This window comes from Orycteropus afer, unplaced genomic scaffold (assembly GCF_000298275.1).
Source record: "Orycteropus afer afer isolate SDZICR_OR568_19922 unplaced genomic scaffold, OryAfe1.0 scaffold00188, whole genome shotgun sequence".
Classification (NCBI taxonomy): domain Eukaryota; kingdom Metazoa; phylum Chordata; class Mammalia; order Tubulidentata; family Orycteropodidae; genus Orycteropus; species Orycteropus afer.
The window spans coordinates 561,762-581,216 of NW_006921775.1; the positions used below are offsets into that span (position 1 = coordinate 561,762).

The 19,455-nt window shown below is 39.6% G+C and overlaps 1 protein-coding gene across 1 annotated transcript in view; it reads left to right on the forward strand.

Moving 5' to 3' along the window:
- Nucleotides 1-19,455, forward strand: part of ARMC8 (armadillo repeat containing 8) — a 138,572-nt gene that overhangs the window by 81,059 nt on the left and 38,058 nt on the right. The window contains exons 12-17 of the mRNA XM_007947497.1: nucleotides 1,063-1,145; nucleotides 1,464-1,545; nucleotides 7,312-7,398; nucleotides 9,779-9,871; nucleotides 12,393-12,542; nucleotides 14,516-14,611. Coding sequence (XP_007945688.1) covers nucleotides 1,063-1,145; nucleotides 1,464-1,545; nucleotides 7,312-7,398; nucleotides 9,779-9,871; nucleotides 12,393-12,542; nucleotides 14,516-14,611 — 591 coding nt within the window. The remainder of the gene's footprint in view (nucleotides 1-1,062; nucleotides 1,146-1,463; nucleotides 1,546-7,311; nucleotides 7,399-9,778; nucleotides 9,872-12,392; nucleotides 12,543-14,515; nucleotides 14,612-19,455) is intronic.

Here is a 19,455-nt window from a genome sequence, read left to right on the forward strand (position 1 = left end):
GGAAACCCAAGGAGGGGTCGCTATGAGTCAGGGCTGACTCGATGGCACATAACAACAACAACAACAACAACAACTTCTCTCACCAGGGCCGTATTACAAGTATGGCTAAGCACATGGACTCTGGAGTTGGGTGCCTGGGTTCCAGTCTTAGCTCTGTGATTCTAGGCAAGCGGTGTATTATCTCAGCTCCTTGAGGCCCTAATATGTCAAATGGAAGTAATGATAATTCCTACAAAAGGATGAGGATAACATTTGAGATAATGTATACAACATGCTTTGCACAATGCCTAGCACAGCGAAATGCTCGATGAGTACTAATTTTTAGTTAATATTGGTAGTGTGACTGTATTACCATCTAATACTAACATATAAAGGCTGTTTTGTTTTTTTTCCCTCCCCATAGGACTACACAAATTAAACAATCTCTTCTGTACACTATTTTGTATGTATAGGCTACTTAATGACCGGAAATTGCAGACTATTAATTGTTTGTAGTTAGAAAGAAAAGTTTCCTGATTATAGTGTGATTACATGTAGCAAGCATTGGTACTACAGTGGAAGAAGGCAAGGGTTCTTTTTCTAAATATTTAACTTAGTTTCAATTTGCTTGGTAAGAAAGTAGCCACAGGGTGGCTCTGTCAGAAACCCAGAGATTTCATTTCATGAAGCCTGAGTGAGGGCTGTGGTTTTCTAATCTCTCACTCTGAAAGGAGTCTAAGGAGTCTGCTCAGAAGGAGTTCATCTATACCTTTTACTTTTCCTCAAGACTGTTTATGCAACCGTTACAAAATTTATGCCATTTAATTATTGTTTTAAATGTCTTTTAAAATAACAAGCATAACCTGCCCCCTGTGCCTGTCATTGAGCCTGGCAGGTCCTTAGTGGGGCAGACCTATCTTTTTGATGAGCGGCCTGCCCCCACCGCAAGATCATTGTTCCAGAGGTAAAAATTCTTGTTAAAAGCATTAAGCTTTTAGTGGCTGTTAACATACTTGCATTTACGAGCAGTGAAGTCTGTCATCTTCATGTTGTTATTTATGCAGCATTAACCTTTTTCTCCAGATCATTGAGACTGAAAATATGATGGACCGAATTGTGACTGGCTTGTCTGAGTCTAGTGTCAAGGTGCGGTTAGCTGCTGTCAGGTATGAGCTTTAAATGGTCTGAATAAAAATCCTTTGCCGTGTCTTTAACCTGTTTCCTTTCCGGACCTTCACCGAGTAAGCTCAGAATACAAATGTTACTTGAAAGTATGCTCAGGTGAATCCATACAGTGTGCGTAACGTTATTTAACAGAGAACGTAAGCCTCAGAAGCCCACAAATCATTCTGCAATAATTAAATTAACAGTCTCCATAGATATACCTGAAGTATAAATTAGTAATTGTGAAATGCCAAGCAGTTTGTGTTTCAGAAGTAAAAGTGTGAGCTTCCTGTGAAGCTAATTTTGATTATTCTTTGTAGATGTTTGCACAGTTTATCCCGATCTGTGCAGCAACTTCGAACCAGTTTCCAGGATCATGCCGTATGGAAACCTTTAATGAAGGTAAGAAGAAAAGCCAGCAAGTAACACCTGCAATTGTAGAGCCTTTAGTCAGCTGAGAGAGCTGAGAGCACTCACTGGGTATAGGAGTGTGTTTAATTTTTGTGTAAAGCATTCGGAACGCCTTTCCTCCTAAAATCTGATAGTCTAAGTTTCTACAGACTGCAGAATGTGTTTCTGAAGTCGGCATCTCAAGTGAGGGGAAAGGACATCTCCTTTTATAGAGTAAAGCTTGTTTCTCATTTCTCTTGTTGTGCTTATTATTACACGTTAGACTATGACCAGAGTTGTCTTTGTAATTTTTAGTTATTAATAGGAAAGACATCAGCCATTGACAAATGTAACCTGTTGTTTTTAGTCTTTTGACAATCCTTCGTTATTTTTTGAAACAACTGTATTTACTTTTAGTTACTTCCTGCTTCTCTTGTCCAAAATACCTTTTTTACCAATCTTAGATCTTCTCTCAAAGGCCCCTTTTCCTCCCCAAAACAGGTTTGTGTCAAATCAGTCTGATTTAGGTCTTAGCGTATGCATCATATTGCTGCTGATAATGTTATCAACTGATACGTCACACAGAACCACAGGTCACCTTGGTCCCTGGCACTTTTTTTTAAGTGACCATACAGCTTGTGAGGAGCTCTGGTGGCATGGGGGATTAGGCATTTGGCTGCTGACCAAAAGGTCATTGGTTAGCAGCTGTTCTGTGGAAGGAAGATAGGGTAATCTCCTTCCGTAAAGATCTACAGCCTTGGAAATCCAATGGGGGTCAGTAGGAGTCAGAATTGACTGAATGGCATTGAGTTTGGTTTTGGTTTTATACAGCTTGCATTTAGTTAATAGGCTAGTTTTGGCCATTTTTGTCTGTCTTTTGTTTTGAGTGCCTGCTATGTGCTAAGCCCTGTGAGACTACCAAAAATATTGTACTGCAGAGCTCTTGCCCTCAGCTCAAAGCTTCAAGTGAGAGTTCTTGTTGTTGTTCGCTACCATTGAGTCAGCCCCTCATTCATAGCAACCCAGTGCACAAAGGAACAAAGTGCTGCGTGATCCTGTGCCATTCCCATGATCAGTTGTAGATCAGACTGTTGTGAAGCATAGAGTTTTCACTGGCTGATTTTTGGAAGTAGATCACCAAGGCTTTCTAGTCTTATCTCAGTTTGGAAGCGCCACTAAAATCTGTCCAGTATTACAGCATCCTGCAAGCTTGACCGATGAGTGGGGGCCACACAGGAGGTGCATTGCTGGGAATCAAACCTCTGTCTTCTGCGTGGAAGGCGAGAATTGTAGCACTGAACCACTACTGTCCCCTCAGGTTAGAGTGTTATTAGTTGGTTCAGACTCAGAGTGATCCTGTGTGTAACGGAATAAAATGTTGCCCCATCCTGTGTCATCCTTACAATTGTTGCTGTGTTTGTGCCCGTTGTTGCAGTCATTGTGTCAGTGCATCTCATTGAGGATCTTCCCCTTTTTTGCTGACCCTCTGCCTTATCAACCATGATGTCCTTCTCCAGGGACTGGTGCCTCCTGATGACATGTCCAAAGTACATGAGATGACATCTCTCCATTCTTGCTTCTAAGGAGCATTCTGGCAGTACTTCTTCCGAGGCAGGTTAGAGTAGGGGTGTCCAGTGTGGCAGAAGTCGGGAGAGCCTTCATACAGGAAGAATATGAAGTAGGCTTTGAAAATGAAAGGAAGTTCCAGGGGGAGGAACAGCATGAGCAGAAACATGATAAACGGTATATGTAAGGAATAGGATGCTTTTATAACTGTAGTAGGATATAGTGAGACATAGCATTGGACAGGTAAGGACCAGGTAGAAGACTAGGCCTTAGGAACTAAGGTGTGATCTATCTTATAGGGAGGTTCATCTCTGAGAGTGCATGATGTATGTGTTAAAGGTCCTGGAGTAAGGTGGTAACAGTGGAGTAGTAAAAATAAATAAATAAATAAGACCCCTAGAGATACTTCAGTACAGGATCAGTTGTATGATTCAGGAGTTGTCAGGGTGGCACCAAAGTTTCTACCCTAAAAATCAAGACATGGGCTTTGTGAGGGTTATTTGGGGAATAAAAGTTTCTTTAATTTCTTCCCCTTCCCAGTGGGTCTGCCTTAGCAGCCCATGATATCCAAACTAGACCCATCTTGAGACACTGGCAGACCTCCTCAAGCTTCCCTTTCTTTTATCATATTGGACATATGTCACTTCTTCTGAAAAGTCTTCATTTCCTGCTATCCTTTTGCTTCCTGAACCCTATTAAGGGCCCCAAATCTAAGAAAAGTGACTTACCCATCTCCTCACTCTGGCTATAACATCATTGCCTTTCCACACTGGGAAGACAGTTGCTCAGGGAGTGTGCAACAAAAGGCCATTTCAAATCCACAGTCCCTTATCCCAAACCCTTTGGGTCAGATTTGCCAATCCTGGGTTTTTCAAAGCTCCCTTCAGTTTTCTTTTACTACACTTCCTTGTTCTTAAATTGTACCTTTTTTGTAACAGCTTGATTTTGATTTACTGAGTCTATCCAGTCACGATTTTTTAAGCACTCTCTTATTTCTTGACAAATAACTACCATTTCATCAGGCGCTGTTTTCTCTGATTATGCAGCTCAGACTAACATCTAAATCAGAGCTGGAGCAACACGTGGTTTCTAACTAATTCTTCTGTGGGAAAAGGTCTGATGAGCAATCTAGAAGGGTTCTGTGTGCTCGGATATGTGTGCATATGCTTACTGTCAAACACTTGCACGTTTAAACTAGGATTAAGAGCTTAGACATAATCACTGTCACCTAGAATACAGCAAGGTTCTTCATAGCTCAGAGGCTGTTGGCATACCTATTGATTTTTTTCCCCTTTTATTTTCCTGTATTTTTAACTGTTGGTTAGAAAATGATAGGAGAGTAAGCATTTAGTTTTAATTAAAATTTCTCTTTGTGATGACTTTTTGTTTCTGTTTTGGTGAAATTAAAATTGGTTATAATCACATGTTGACTTCTGAAGTTTTCATGTTGTATCTTGCACTGTACTGAGTGGATGCTTTTTAAGATGTTTAGCTTTAAATCCAACCTAATTTGAAAATAAAACTTTATAAAAGCAAATTAATCTTTATAAATGATAAGTTAAATTTTAAAGAGAATCACATCACCTGAAGCAATTTTTTAAAGTTTCCAGCCTTGGTAGACACTTAACTTATTTTAACCAGTGATTCAAAGTAATATAATTTTGGAAAATAATTATTTCTCTTACTCAATGCACAAAAGTTTTTTGAGCATCTATTGTATGTAGTACCTTTGGTTGCATTAGACCAGAATGAAGTAGATTTAAGATTCCTGAGATGTACTATTAGAAGGGAGATAACATGGCTAAACAAAGAATTTGAATAGTGTGGACAGTAATAAAGGTCCTGAAAGGAGTTACAGACAATTACTGAGCACTCAGAGGAGGGTAGGATGACTTCTAACTGGAAAGACTTTAAGGAAGCTACCAGAATGTGTTGGCCTTAAATCATGGGTAGTGGGTATACCTGCAGAGATGTAGGAAGGGCATGGCAAGGTAAAACCAAAAATCCTCTGCCATCAAGTTGATTCTGACTCATGGTGAGCCTATAAGACAGACTAGAATTGCTCCCATAGGGTTTCCAAAGCTGTAAATCTTTATGGACGCCGCCTGCCTCATCTTTCTCCTATGGAATGGCTGGTACGTCAAGCCACCAGCCTTTCAGTTACCAACCAAATGCCTTAGCCACTGTATCACCAGAGTACTTCTTATTGCATGTAAGTGGTGGTATTTATGAAGGCTTCTCTTTTAGCATCTAGAAGGAGCAGGTTCTGATAATAGCTACTATACCATTCCTCACTTATCAACATGGTTAGGTTCCAAAGACCAGTTCATTATGAGTAAATCAGTATTATGTGAAAATGGAAGGTGACTGTATCGTTACTTAACTGCCAAACCTTTGAAAATCATGGGCTGCCAAATTTGACACATTACCTTAACTATCATAGCCAGCATTACTCTCACCTTGCATCTCAGTGTTTGTTACTGCCAGACATAGAGTGTTAATAAGCAAAGTACTTGGAGAGCAGATTTTTACTGTTGTCATAAATGCAAAATGTTGGGTGACAAGACAGTCGGTAAGAGAGTAGTCTGTGTAATAACATTTATCGTCATCCTTGTTGAGCTCAGTGCAAGTCCATAGCAGTTAGTTTACTGTGTACCTCATATGAGCCTGATAATGTACCTGATAACAACAACTATGGCAATAATTACAATCTTTAAAACCCCACTGATACAGCTATTACTATATACCAGTTATTGTTTTAAGATACTTTCATATATTAACTTAGGTAACTCTCACAACTCTACAAGTACACCCATTCCTCACATATTGACATGGTTGGTTCCAAAGACCAGGTCATTATGCAGAAGTGGTGTTATACGAGAGTTGGGGCTGCACCCCGACTTTGGCGCTAGTGCTCTCCCTCTCACCCCCATCATTCATCCACCCCATTGGGCACTCCCTGCACGTATTAGGATGCACATGGCGTGGCAGACCCTTCCTCCCCACCATTGCTTTTCCCACCATTGCAGAGTCCACAAGGGTTGAGGAGGTGGTAGTGGTGGTTGGGTGTTGCCCGCTACCTCCTGCCACCCACCATGGGTGGGACTGGCCCTGCAGCTCCATGCAGGCCCCTTCCTACTTCCCCCAATGACCTCCGCAGCACCTTCAGACCCTCACTTGGCCAACTCCTGTCTACCTGTGACCTCCCATTGTCCTGCCGTCACCCCGCACCCTCCGTGGGCTGACTGAAACATCATAGATGAACTGGAGAAAGCATCCACAGCCAATTGGCTGCTGTCCATCATGTGGCCCAGTCATCACTGGGGCCTCCAGTGTATCATTTAGGGTGACCCATTGAAGGCACCTTAGGCCCAGCCACTACCCTGCGTGGGGCCAACACCATTGGAGTCACCTCCTGAGAATTTTTTCCAAGTTGTTATAAATGTAAAATATCAGATAAGGAGATAGTCAATAAGTGAGCAGTAGATGTGGGGAAGTTCTGTTCTGTCCTGTAGGGCTGCTGTGAGTTAGAATTAGACTCAACATCAGTAGGTTGGGTTTTTTGGGTATTTAGTGGTTGAGCTGGAATTTGAGCCCAGGCAGTCTGTGCTTTAACCCCCATGCTGTGCTGCTTCCCTTGCTGTTCACCACCATATAACTTTCAATCCTTAAATAGTCTGATTAGGAAGGTGGTATTTTCCTTGTTATAGATAAAGAAACGAAGGCTTGGAGAGGTTAAGAAATGTGTCCAAGTTCACACATCTAGTAAATGAAGGGGTCAGCGTTTGAACGGGGGCTATATGATTCCAAGCCCTGAGAACCTGTCCTCCAGACTGCCCCTCCATGCAGTAGCTTGATCCATCTGTACTCCTGTTCAAAAAGCCTTTATGGAGACACATCAGAAATTCTCAGGCTCTAGCACAATTCTGTGTGGTCCGATTTGATCCACATAGAGCACTCTTTCCATCTCCCAACTGTTTTTCCTCTTTCCTGCAGTCGCCTCCTATCTGGAGGTGGGACTACAGCTTCTCCAGCAAAATAGATGTGAGGGCCCTAGTCAGTCGTGATGAAAACACTAGATAAAGTGGGTCTTTCCTAACTGTCTCCAATAGGAGAAATCAGATAGAGAAACTGTTTTTGTTCTCATTTATTCTTATGATCTCACCTCCATGGTTCCAAACCATTAATAGTATCCCTTTTTCAATTCCATAGGTTTTACAAAATGCACCAGATGAAATCCTAGTAGTAGCATCTTCCATGCTATGTAATCTGCTTCTTGAATTTTCTCCAAGCAAAGAGGTTAGTATTGATTTTGCCCTAGAATTTGGCCAGTCCAGCTAGACAGAGCTTAGTCAGATAATTTTCACAATAGGTGGCATTGAAATTTGTGGTTTGGGTTTAAAAACAACATCTGAATTATTTAAGTTTTTTCTCAGGAAAACAAATTGTCCATATTTTAAATATAGCTATCAGTCTGTCTATCTAGCATGTTCAGCACATTTAAAAGATATTACAAGTTTATAGCCAGTCTAAACTACCTGAAGCTACAAACATAGTTATACAAAAAATAGACTATTGTCAAAATATATTTGCTAAAGAGTAAATTAAGACTCAGTTTTGTAAACCTGAATTATAAGTAGTTTCAAGGTGATAGAAAATACATTTTTTAAAATGGTAACTGTAGTTGTTTGGGGAGGGATTAAGCATGGGAATGTTTTTCTTTTTCTGCATTTTTTCAGTTATTTGAAAATATATGACTTTTTAACTAGGGAAAAACAAAGGAAAGGGGAAAACCTTATATAGTTAATTTTATCATGTTACAGTGTCTCTGATGTGCCCAATTGTGAACTGAGGTTTAGACACTATTGTGCATTGAGTACTGCCATTCTTGTTGACCTTATTTTCTGCATTGCAGTATCTACAGACTTCTGATTGGTATTTAGGAAGGCAGTTTTAACAAGGTAGAGGTTCAAAGACGCTTATTCAACAAGCAGAAATCTTGGAACAAGAGGGGAGAGTCTGATAGTTACTCTGAAGGAAGAAGGTGGTGAAATAGGATGTCAGAGCCTCTGTCTGTTCTCTCTGCTGCAGCAGTGGGGTCTTGGCCTAATGATGATCTGGTTGCAGGCAGTGCCATGCCATCTATCATCCTGGAGAGGGTTCTGGAGAATCCACAAGTTGTTTCAGATCTCCCTTCAGAATGTTCAGGGTCTGGCTAGAAAACAAGTGAATAAACTCAGGCATAGGAATGCATATGAGGAGTGAGAGTATAGTGGTAGAATTGGTTTTTATATTAAAAGTAAACCAACTGGATCCTGAACTGGAAGGAGGAGAAATGCTATAAGAATGTTACTGGACTATTTGAGAAAATAGGAATTTTGACTATAGATTGGATGAAAGTATTGTTTTAATGGTAACTTTTTTTAATTTGGTAACTACATTATTGTTACCTAAGAGAATATCCTTGTTCTTAAGAAACAATACATCCAAGTAGTAAGGATAGAGGGGAATGAATGATAGATGTATTCTACTTTCAAGTGGTTCAGAAAAGATAAAAAATGGGGATGTACATGTATTAAGCAAAAGATAATGATAAAGCTAGTATAACAAAGGGAGCTCTGGTAGCATAGTGGCTAAGGCACTTGACTGCTAACCAGAAGGCTGGCGGTTCAAACCCACCAGCCACTCCTCGGAAGGAAGGTTGGGCAATCCTACTTCCGTAGTGATACTGCTTTGGAAACCCAAGGAGGGGTCGCTATGAGTCGGGGCCGACTCGACGGCAAATAACAACAACAACAACAAGTATAACAAAATGTTAAAAATCAGTGAATCTGGGAGTACCTTGTATTATTCTTGCAGCATTTCTGTATGCTTGAAATTATCAGGGGATAAAAACACCACAGTTTGTACAAGTAGAGGAACGTGTAGCCCTTTTCGGAAATGTCGTCTTGAAAGGCACTGCTCTTTTTCCAAGTATGTAGGTCTGGATTGCTTAAGACAGCTCTAGAACTCTCTTGAGGGATATCCTTTATGTGCTCCTTAGTAATGATAAATCTTAGTCCTCTAAAGTATGATTTCTTTATATATTGCTAAAAGTCATTCTCAGCCAAGTATCATAACTAAAGTATTCAGGCTAAAGCACGTGTTTCAGGTTTAAAATGTGGTGTGAATATAAAAATACAAGACTATTCTGCTTATGTGAAAGTAATTCTAAAAGGTGAAATCTGTAGCATGTTTAGAATAAGATAACCTGATGATAACTTGGAAGGAAGAGGATGTGGATATCTAAGTTCTGTTACATTTCTTCCCTAAACCAGTCACATTGCTGCATAGTCACACCTGTGAACAACACACAGAGCAGAGGGTGACAGTCTCAGACTGGAGAGAGTAAGATGGTAGATAATGGTATCAGAAGAGTGTATATGAACTGTATAGATAATTAGGGTGCGAGTTATGTCCTGAGTCCTCCAGGACTACAAAGAGGAAGCAAATGACGGATCACTAGTTTTGTTTTGGGATTTTATGAAAGAATAATTGTCTGTGCCACCTTATTTTCTGGCCACCTCATCCGTTGCTTTGTGAGAGTGGGGAAGAAATCAGAGGCAGAGTGCCAGGGTCTGTGCACTTTTTATCCACAAGTCTGACTTTAATGCTGTGCTCTTTTCCTTTCCATTCACAGCCGATTTTAGAATCAGGAGCCGTAGAGCTACTTTGTGGGTTAACCCAGAGTGAAAATCCCGCTTTACGAGTGAATGGAATTTGGGCTTTAATGGTACGTCTTACCTTTTTATGTATGTTACTAATTACAGAGAATAGAGGTGTTATCAAAGATAGAACTAAAGAATGTGTTACCTGAAATGTCTAGAATTTTTTTTTTTAAATGTTTTGCTATTCTAATAAATACCGAACTAAAGTAGCAAAACATTGTTTAGATTCACTGTTCAGCTTTCTGGTTCTACTAAGCAAGTTGTTTGGCCATTGTGTGCCTCATTTCTCCTATATATTGTTAAGAAAAGGTAGACAAATGTTGAAATTTGACTTACCTAGTTTTGGGAAAACATTTTCTTTTCTTATCATGAACATGTCTCCTTTTTGAGTCCCTGGGTGGCACAGTAGTCAAGTGCTTGACTACTACCCAAAAGGCTGACGGTTCAACCCACCCAGAGATGCTTTGGAAGACAGGACTGGCATTCTATTTCTGAAAGATCACAGCTGTGAAAACCCTATGAAGCAGTTCTACTTTGCACACATGGGGTCACTGTGAGTCAGAGTCATCTCAGTGGTAATTAGCAACAACAATCTACTTTCCAGGAGTCCTTGGGAGGTATAAACAATTAAGTGCTCAGCTGCTAGAGATGCCTTGGGAGAAAGGCCTGGCAATCTACTTCTGAAAAATAAGCCTTTGAAAACCCTCTGGAGCATAGTTCTTTGACACACATGGGGTCACCATGAGTTGGAGTCACTGCAATGGCAACTGTTTTTTTTTTAAATGTACTTTACACTTTCATGTCTTGTTTGATATTTATAACAACTTTATAAAACATCAGTATTCTTATATTTTATAGATGAGTAAACTGAGGTGCAGAGTGATTTAATAACTTGCCCAAGGTAACAGAATTGGTGCCTAAACGATTAATAATTTCTTAACAGTTTGTAGTAAATAATGTATAATCTATATTCTAAAGCTATATAACTATAAGTTAGGAGACTTAGTTTAAAAAATTCACTGAAATTGAAAATAGAACAACCTATGTGGATTTTTTAAAAAACATGATTATGGTGGGTATAATTTAATGAGCATTTACTATGTGCTGTTTCTAATTCTTATTTAGGTTATATTTTAATGTTTTAAGTTGCATTGCTATACATCTTACAAATGGGAAACTGGGACCCAGAGAGGTTAATGAATAGCCCAAGGCCTCACAGCTAATAAGTGATAGAAACAGGTTCTGAACCTTTTCCAAAACCCATACTCTTCTTCCTGTTTCGTGCTCTGTTTGTTATCTTTTCTTACAAACTTTGGGAGAGAAATAATCATCTTCTAAGAAAGCACTGGATGCAAGTGTTTTTCTCCCTAATTTTACACTAGTTTTTAGCACTTGGCTGTCTTTAAACTCTTTCCCAGTACTTAACTATTTTCATTTCACTTTCTACCTTGCCTCTTTTTCAACTTATTTCTCAGGGGACATTCCCCCAGGTTTCACCTCCTACTTACCAGTTCCCTTTACACTACTGTTTTATAGGACTACATATAGTTTCATGGTTTCATGAATAGAACTTTCTTCCAAGTTTAGACATCAGATGTAACTGTCCCCTCGTCCCCGAGTGTGTCACTTAAATGACCTATGGGGCGTCACTTGAGGCCTCGCTCAAGTTTAATGTTGAAAATCGAACTTATTCTCCATATCCTTAAATCCAAACTATCTTATTCTTACCAGTTTTCATATCAGCAGCTGCCATGTTTTCGGTCTGCAAAATATAAAACCTTGGAGCCATGTCAAAAGATACCCAATGCAGTAGTCTTTTTGCTCTGCCATGCTGCTTCACATCATTAGGTAACTTGATTGCTCATATGTTTTAGCTCCTTAACTAAAATTTAAGTTCCTAGAGGACAAGAACCACATACATAAGAAATCTTTAGTTTACAACAGATTTTGTACCAAAAGTTGATTTATGAGTTGTTATTTAGAATTTGTGGTTTTTCTTTTGTTCAGCAATGTTACTGTATTTTGGGGTTAAGCTGGGCTAATCTGTAATGTGTTCAGAATGGAGGAAAGGAACAAAATAATTACTGGCCACCTGGAGTTGCTAGTAGCTCAGACATACCTCTAAACCCATGGAGAGCTTCTGTGATCTGACCCAGCCATCTCAACACTTAATGTAGTAGTGTGAACTCATAGGTATTTTCATGTGGGTAAAGCTAACAACACATACAGCTTACTTTTACATCATTCTCAGAATGTATGACATGGTATAGTTGTTGATAGTTATTCACAGAAGGCAACTTGATCACTACAAAGTTATTGTCCTTATTTGAGAAATCTTAAGACACTCAAATGCCCACATCAGAAAGCAGTTATATTATTCATATATATGTATATCTAAGAGTGACATTTTTCTCTCTTATAGACAGAAAGAATTATGTATGATTTATTAACAGGAATCATGAAAATATTGTGACTTATACTCAAGGATTGTCTGCAGATTCTGTTTCTACTTTGAAAATTAACAGTTAATAAAATATGATAAAGCAGATGTAGACATGATTCTTGCAACCTCTTTAATCCTTTCAGAATATGGCATTTCAGGCTGAACAAAAAATAAAAGCTGATATTTTACGAAGCTTGAGTACTGAACAGCTATTCCGGTTATTATCAGATTCAGATTTGAATGTGCTGATGAAGACACTGGGACTTCTTAGGAATCTTCTCTCTACTCGCCCTGTAAGTAAAATCACCCAGGTTTCCAGATTTAGCCCTACGTACACACTGCAAGAGTCCTTGGGTGACACAGATGATTAAGCACTTGATTACTACCTGAGAGGTTGATGATTTGAGCCTACTCAGAGGGCTGTCAAAAGACAGAGTTGGCCAAAGTTATGAAAACTTTTTAGCTATAACCAAAAACCCTAAGGGAGTGAGTCGCTGGGCCTGGGGACTGAAGACCATAGTCTTGGGGACATCAAGATCAACTGGCACAACATAGTCCATAAAGGCAGAGTTCTACATCCTACTTTCTTGAGTAGGGACTGGGGTCTTAAAAGCTTGGAAACGGTCATCTAATGTGTAACTATTGATCTCTCCATCTGGAACAAAGAAGAATGAAGAAAATCAAAGACACGTAGACATGATCAGTCCAAAGGAAACTCCTCAGCCTCCCCAACCCTGAGACCGAAAGAAGTACGTGGTGCCTGGCTACCCTACCAGCTGCTCTGAAAGCAATCTCATTATAAGGTTCTGGATAGAGTGGGAGAAAAATGGGGAACAGAACTCAAAATCATAAAAAATGAGCACATTTACTGGTTGAATAGAGACTGGTGGAACCTCCAGTCATCCTTCAGACCTGGAACTGAACTCACTCCCAAGCTGAATTTTCAGTTAAACTATAGACAAGTCTACAAGGTGAACAGTGACTCTAGGAAGGTACACACCCCTTAGAATAATCAACCATTTGAGATCAAAAGGTCAACATTTGCCCAACGATAAAATTCAGAAGGCAGGAAGGGTTAGGAGAGAAGGAGAAATGGGAAAGAGAAACACAGGGAGGAAGTGGGAGGAGTGATGTTACATTGAGATGATTACAGTCAATGACATGAAACAAAATGTGTGTGAACTGTTAAATGGAAAACTAATGTACTCTATAAACTTTCACCCAAATCACAATTTAAAAAGTTTGGGGGGAAAAAAAAGGAGAAAGAAAAAGATAGTCTTGTTGATTTGTTTCCAAAAGCCTTGAAAAACCCTGTGGAGTTAGAATTGACTTGATGGCTACTAGCAACAGTATACATTGTGAAACATTGTGGTTGGTTTCTATTGCCATCAGTGTCTGCCCATGAGTGTTGGTACATTCAAGTGCTGCCCTTCTCAGAGAATTGAAATGATGTCTAGACCTGTCACCTTCATAGGTGTTTTGGGAGCTATTTCATCATACAGTCACCTGTCCCTTAACTCTCATTCTGCCTGTCATCTTTCCCTTAACTCCTACAGTGCTGGATGTGTGCCTGCCTTGTTTTGTTGCTTTGCTTTTACCTGGTTTCATGTCCATATTGGGTTTAGTTACCTCTGGGGCCTCTGCTTCTTTCTCTTTACAAATCCTTCTCAGTACCATTCCGTAGGACTTCTCCACCCCCTCCCCCTGCCCGCATATCAAGACTGACTTCTGAGGATATCAGTGTGGAGAATAGTGGGCATATAGAGTTGGTGAGGCTGAGTCTCCTGCTGGGATCTCTCTCTTGACACTGCTGTCTAAGACTCCCTGAGCTTCAGGGTCAGTGGCCTCACTTTGTGCCTCAAAAAGAGTCTTCGGAATATGCTTGTTGCCCCAGGTATGATTAACAAATCTACACCATATGGGCAAGTCTCTGCCCACCCCACCCCCGCTATTCATTGTTTGTGCTTCCTTTATCTTTAATATCTTTGGGCTTGAGGACCCCTAACAATTGGAATTCTGTGTTCTCTTAAGACCAGATCTATATTCTCTTCATCTTCAAGTTGTCAAAAATAATATGTAATTGAAGGCAAAAGGCAGCTTCAAAATACATTAAACATGTCTTTTGGCATCTACTTGTATATGCTGTGGTGTTCTGCATGAAGCAGTTTTTATCTTATTGTTTAACTTTTACAAGCCTTCTGTTCTTTCCTGTGGTCTTTTTCTCTGTGTCCCAGATAATAATTGAGGATTTCCTATTGTTTTACAGCATATAGATAAAATAATGAGTACTCATGGAAAGCAAATTATGCAAGCCGTCACCCTTATTCTGGAAGGGGAACATAACATAGAGGTCAAAGAGCAGGTATGTGTTTCTTTTTGTTGGAGAATATCTTCTGAATGTGAATGCAAAGAGATTTTAGTTAGAAGAGTCCCAAAACACTCCAGTCTGCATTAAGGCAGGGTGCTGATATGGAAGGTACTCTAGAGACAGGAGGAAAGATCAGAGAAGGGGAGGAAAGTAATTCCTCCTCCTCCCTCAGTTTCTCCTCTCACTCTACTGGAATAGAGGAAAGCATGGCTAGTGTAATAAGTATATTATGCCTCCTGTGTGACACACTATACATACTGTCCCTGTCTCTACAGCTACCTTCTCTAGGACTCAGTATTTCTAGCCGTCTTACTACATGCTCTGAGCTCAAATTCCTCCAACTCCCTGCTGATCCTTTGTCTTGGAGACATTGTTTCTTTACTCTTGGGCATCTTTTCTTATACCCCAAATGCCTACTTTCCATTGAATTTTCAATCAGTAGGCATAAGAGTACAGAGGCTGTACATTTATCAGGGGACAATTTGGAAGTTATCTTTTTAAATATTTTCTGTGTTGTATCATGGAACTTTAATGTAGTATATATTTTACTTTGCCATAAAAATAAAGGTCACCAGCAATCTTAAAATTTTAACATAGGGTCTGAGGTCCTGGTTACATTCAGTGTCTTGCCCTTAGTGTTTACTACATGGATGTGTTTATTTTATAGATTCATTGAGCTGTAAACTTAGGGTGTATATGCTTTTCTGTATGTCTGCAAGAAATTTGTAAGTAGAGACTCAGGCCCGAGAGTCTAACTGCAGGGCCCATGCCCTTCACTCTCTTGTGTTCCTGAATTACAGTAATTCAGTGGGTTCAGAGCAGCAGCCCAGGAGGTAAGGGTGGTAGGACATGGGAGCTGTGATTGAATTGGGGAACAACAAGAAAAAGGATCGATATGACAATGCAGTTTCGAGATGAATATTTTAGGCGGTTTTTCTTAAATAGTAAACAGCTATGTTTTGATAAAACAAAGTTTAACAGAAAAAGTATAATCTCATAAAACATCACTGAAACTAGATTTCATGAGGTTAATTACTAGAAGAGAATAGTGAAGAAGACAAATTCTTCAAAAGAAACATTTCTGTTTTGAGAGGACAGGAGTGGCATCTGTCTGTAGAGAGAGCTCACCTGGATAGAATCCACTAACTGGAAAGGTGAAGTAGGGCAGAAAGGCGAGGTAAGACATGGATGAGAGCAAAAGAAAAGACCAGCATTGTGATAGAACAAAAATGATGCTCTCTCATGCAGATCACCGAGATGGCCCAGAAGTAGGAGACTCTGGGAAAGCTTAAACTCATTGTCAGCTGGAAGTTGAGTTTTTCTCAAAAGCATCTGATGAATTATTTCTTCTTCTTTTGTTATTGAGGTATAATTGACGTATAATAAGGTACATATATTTAGAGTATACTATTTGATAAGTTTTGATATATGTATACACCCATGAAACCATCACCATCATCAAGATGGTGAATATACCCATTACTGCCTTTAGATCAGGAATAAGACAAGGCCATCCATTGTTACTACTCCTATTCAACATACTAGAGTTCCTACCAACTACAGTATGGCAAGAAAAAGAAAGAAAAGGAATGCAGATAGGAAAGGCAAAAATAAAACTTTATTCCCAGATGTCTATGTAGAAAATGCCATGAAATCATCAAAAATGCTCTTAGAACTGGTGAGTTTAGCAATGTCACAGAATAAGAAATTAATTGTATAAGCAATGAACAATTTTAAGTTGAAATTTTAAAAACAGTACCACTTGCAATGGTTTAGAAAAAAGTAAAATACTTATGTATAAATCTCACAAAATATGTGCAGGATCAATAAAACACTGATAAAGAAATCCAAGACCGGAATAAATGGAGACATATACCATATTAAAATGTCAGTTTGTCCAAAATTGATGTATAAATTCAACACAATCCTAATTAAAATCCAGTAGCTTTTTTGTAAATACAAATTTTTTGTAAATATAATTTTTTAAAAAATCTTTTGAAGAAAGTTTAAAATTTGTATGAGAAGGCAGAGGAACTAGACTAGCCAAAACACTTTGAAAAAAGAGAAAGAACAAAGTTAGAGAACTTACACTACTTGATTTCAAGACTTACTGTAAAACTAACCAATGTAATGTGCTGTTAGCGAAAGGATAGACATAGGTCAGTGGAACAGAATAGAGTCCAGAAATAGAGTTACACAATTATGGCCAATTGATTAATTGCCAAAGGCAATTCAGTGGAGAAAGGATGGTGTTTTAAAACAAATGGTGCTATAACAATTGTAAAAAAAAAAAATTAACTTTGAACTGTACTTCACACTTTAGACAAAAACCACAAGAATTTTAGAAACAAATGCAGGAGAAAATCTTTGAGATCTTAGGTTAGGCAAAAACCCATAACCCGTTGCTGTTGAGTCAGTTCTGACTCAATGACCCTGTAGGACACAGTACAACTGCCCCCTAAAGTTTCCAAGGCTGTAATCTGTATGGAAGTGGACTGGCACATCTTTCTCCTGTGGAATGGCTGGTGCGTTCGAACCATGGACCTTTCAATAAGCAGCTAAGCACTTAGCCACTGCACCACCAGTGCCCCTTGAAGTTAGGCAAAGAATTCTTAAATATGACATTAAAAGCATGATCCAGAAAAGAAAGAAAAAAGTGGTAAATTGGGCTTCATCAAAATTAAAAACTTCTGCTCTGTAAAAGACCCTGTTACAAGAATGAGGCACAACATCATGGGAAGAAAATATTTGCAGGTCAGATATCAAACAAAGGACTTATGTCCAGAATATATAAAGAATTCTCAAAACTCAAGCAATAAGAAAACAACCAACTACAACAAAAAGTTGAATAATCCAATTAAAAAATGGGCAGAAGACATGACTAGACAGTTCACCAAAGAGGATATTCAGGTAGCCAACAAACACGTGAAGAAATGTTCACAATCATTAGCCGTTAGTGAGATGCGAATCAAAACAACAATGAGATACCATCTTGTGCCAGTACTAGTAGCAAAGTTCAATAAGACAAAACAAATACTGGCAAGGATATGGAGAGATTGGGACTCTCACGCACTGTTGGTGGGACTGTCAAATGATACAACCACTGTGAAAAGCAGTATGGCGATTCCTTAAAAAGTTGGACCATTTGACCCAGCAATTCCATTACTAGGTATGTTTTGGTTACCTAGTGTCACTCTGACAAGAATATAGCACAGTGGGATGGGCTTAACAAACAGGAATTTATTCTCTTACAATTTGGAGGGTTAAAGTCCAAGTTCAAAAGTGCCAGGCTCTAGGGGCTGGGTGAAAGCCCCTCAGCCTTGGGCTTCAGCTCTGCCTCCAACTCCCGGCCCACTGAAGCTAGAGGCTTTTCTTCACTCAGACAGCTGCTGGCTGCTGAGGCTGCCAAGCTGAAGGTTGACAAGTAAAATGGCACAGTCCCAATGTTACCAAACCACATGGCAGGCCATTAATTCAAGTCCTTTGTAAGTCCCGAGGTTAGCAGAGCATGGCAGTCTGCTGAACAACGACATGGCTACATGCAGGGTTCAAGCATGCCATAAGCTTGTGTTAGATCCCACCATGGAGTTGAGTGCCAGTCTCATCATGGAGAATATCTACCACCAGCTGCCCAGCCACTCAACCAGGCCCAGCCAAGTTGACACACAAACATAACCACCACAAGGTATATATCCTAAAGAAGTGAGAGCCAGGACAAGAGCAGATATATACATACCAATGTTCATCACAACACTATTTACAATAGCCAAAAGATGGAAACAAACTAGGTGCCCATCAACAGAAGAATGGATGACCAAACAATGGTACATACACACAATGGAATACTATGCAATGCTAAAAAATAACGTAGAATCTGCAGAACACTGCATAACATGGATGAACTTGGAGGACATTATGCTGAGTGAAATAAGTCAATCCCAGAAGGACAAATATAGTATTAGGTTAGTATTGTAAAAAGTCAAGGAAAGGTTTATATATGGAAGGAAATTTTCTTTGTTGGTTACCAGGGGTGAGGGGGAGGGGAGGGAACACTGCTAGATAGGTAGAGACAAGTTTTGATCTGGGTGAAGGGAAGGGCAGTGTACCAAATGTGAGTGATCAACATAGTGGCATTGAGGAAGAAGAGGAAGAGGAAGACATTGAGGAAGAGGTACAGACAACAAAGATGAACCCTTTTGCACATATGACACTGTTGTCAGTGAAGGCGAACATTGATCTACGGGTAGATAGATGGGTGCACTGGCTGAACAATTAGGTATGTCTATGCAGAGGGGAGAGTGCCCATGACCATGTATAGGATTGGCAGACAATGTTTCTACAAGTATATTTGTATGTTCTGTAACAATTCCCAGGTATACAGTAGAGCTGACAAGGGACAAGGTTGTAGTCACTTCTTGGCCACAGCCACTTACCTGGAGGGAGTGAGTACTTGTACCTGTGGACTTGGGACCATGGTTGCAAGGGACATCCAGCTCAATTGGCATAACATACTACACAAAAACATTGTTCCACTTCTCACTTTGGTAAGTAGTGACTGGGATCTTAAAAGCTTGCAAGCAGCCATCTAGATGCAACGATGGGTCTCTCCTCATCCAAAGCAAAGAATAATGAAGAAAACCAGACACATGGAAACAAGTAGTCCAAGGTACTGGTATACGATGCCATCCTCAACCTATATGACTATGAGACAAGAAGAACTAGATGGTGCCTGGCTACCACTGTCAACCACTCGAATGTGGATCTATATAGGAGATCCTGGATAGAGTGGGAGAACAATGTGGAACAAAACTCAAAATCATTTAAAAAAAAAAAAAAAA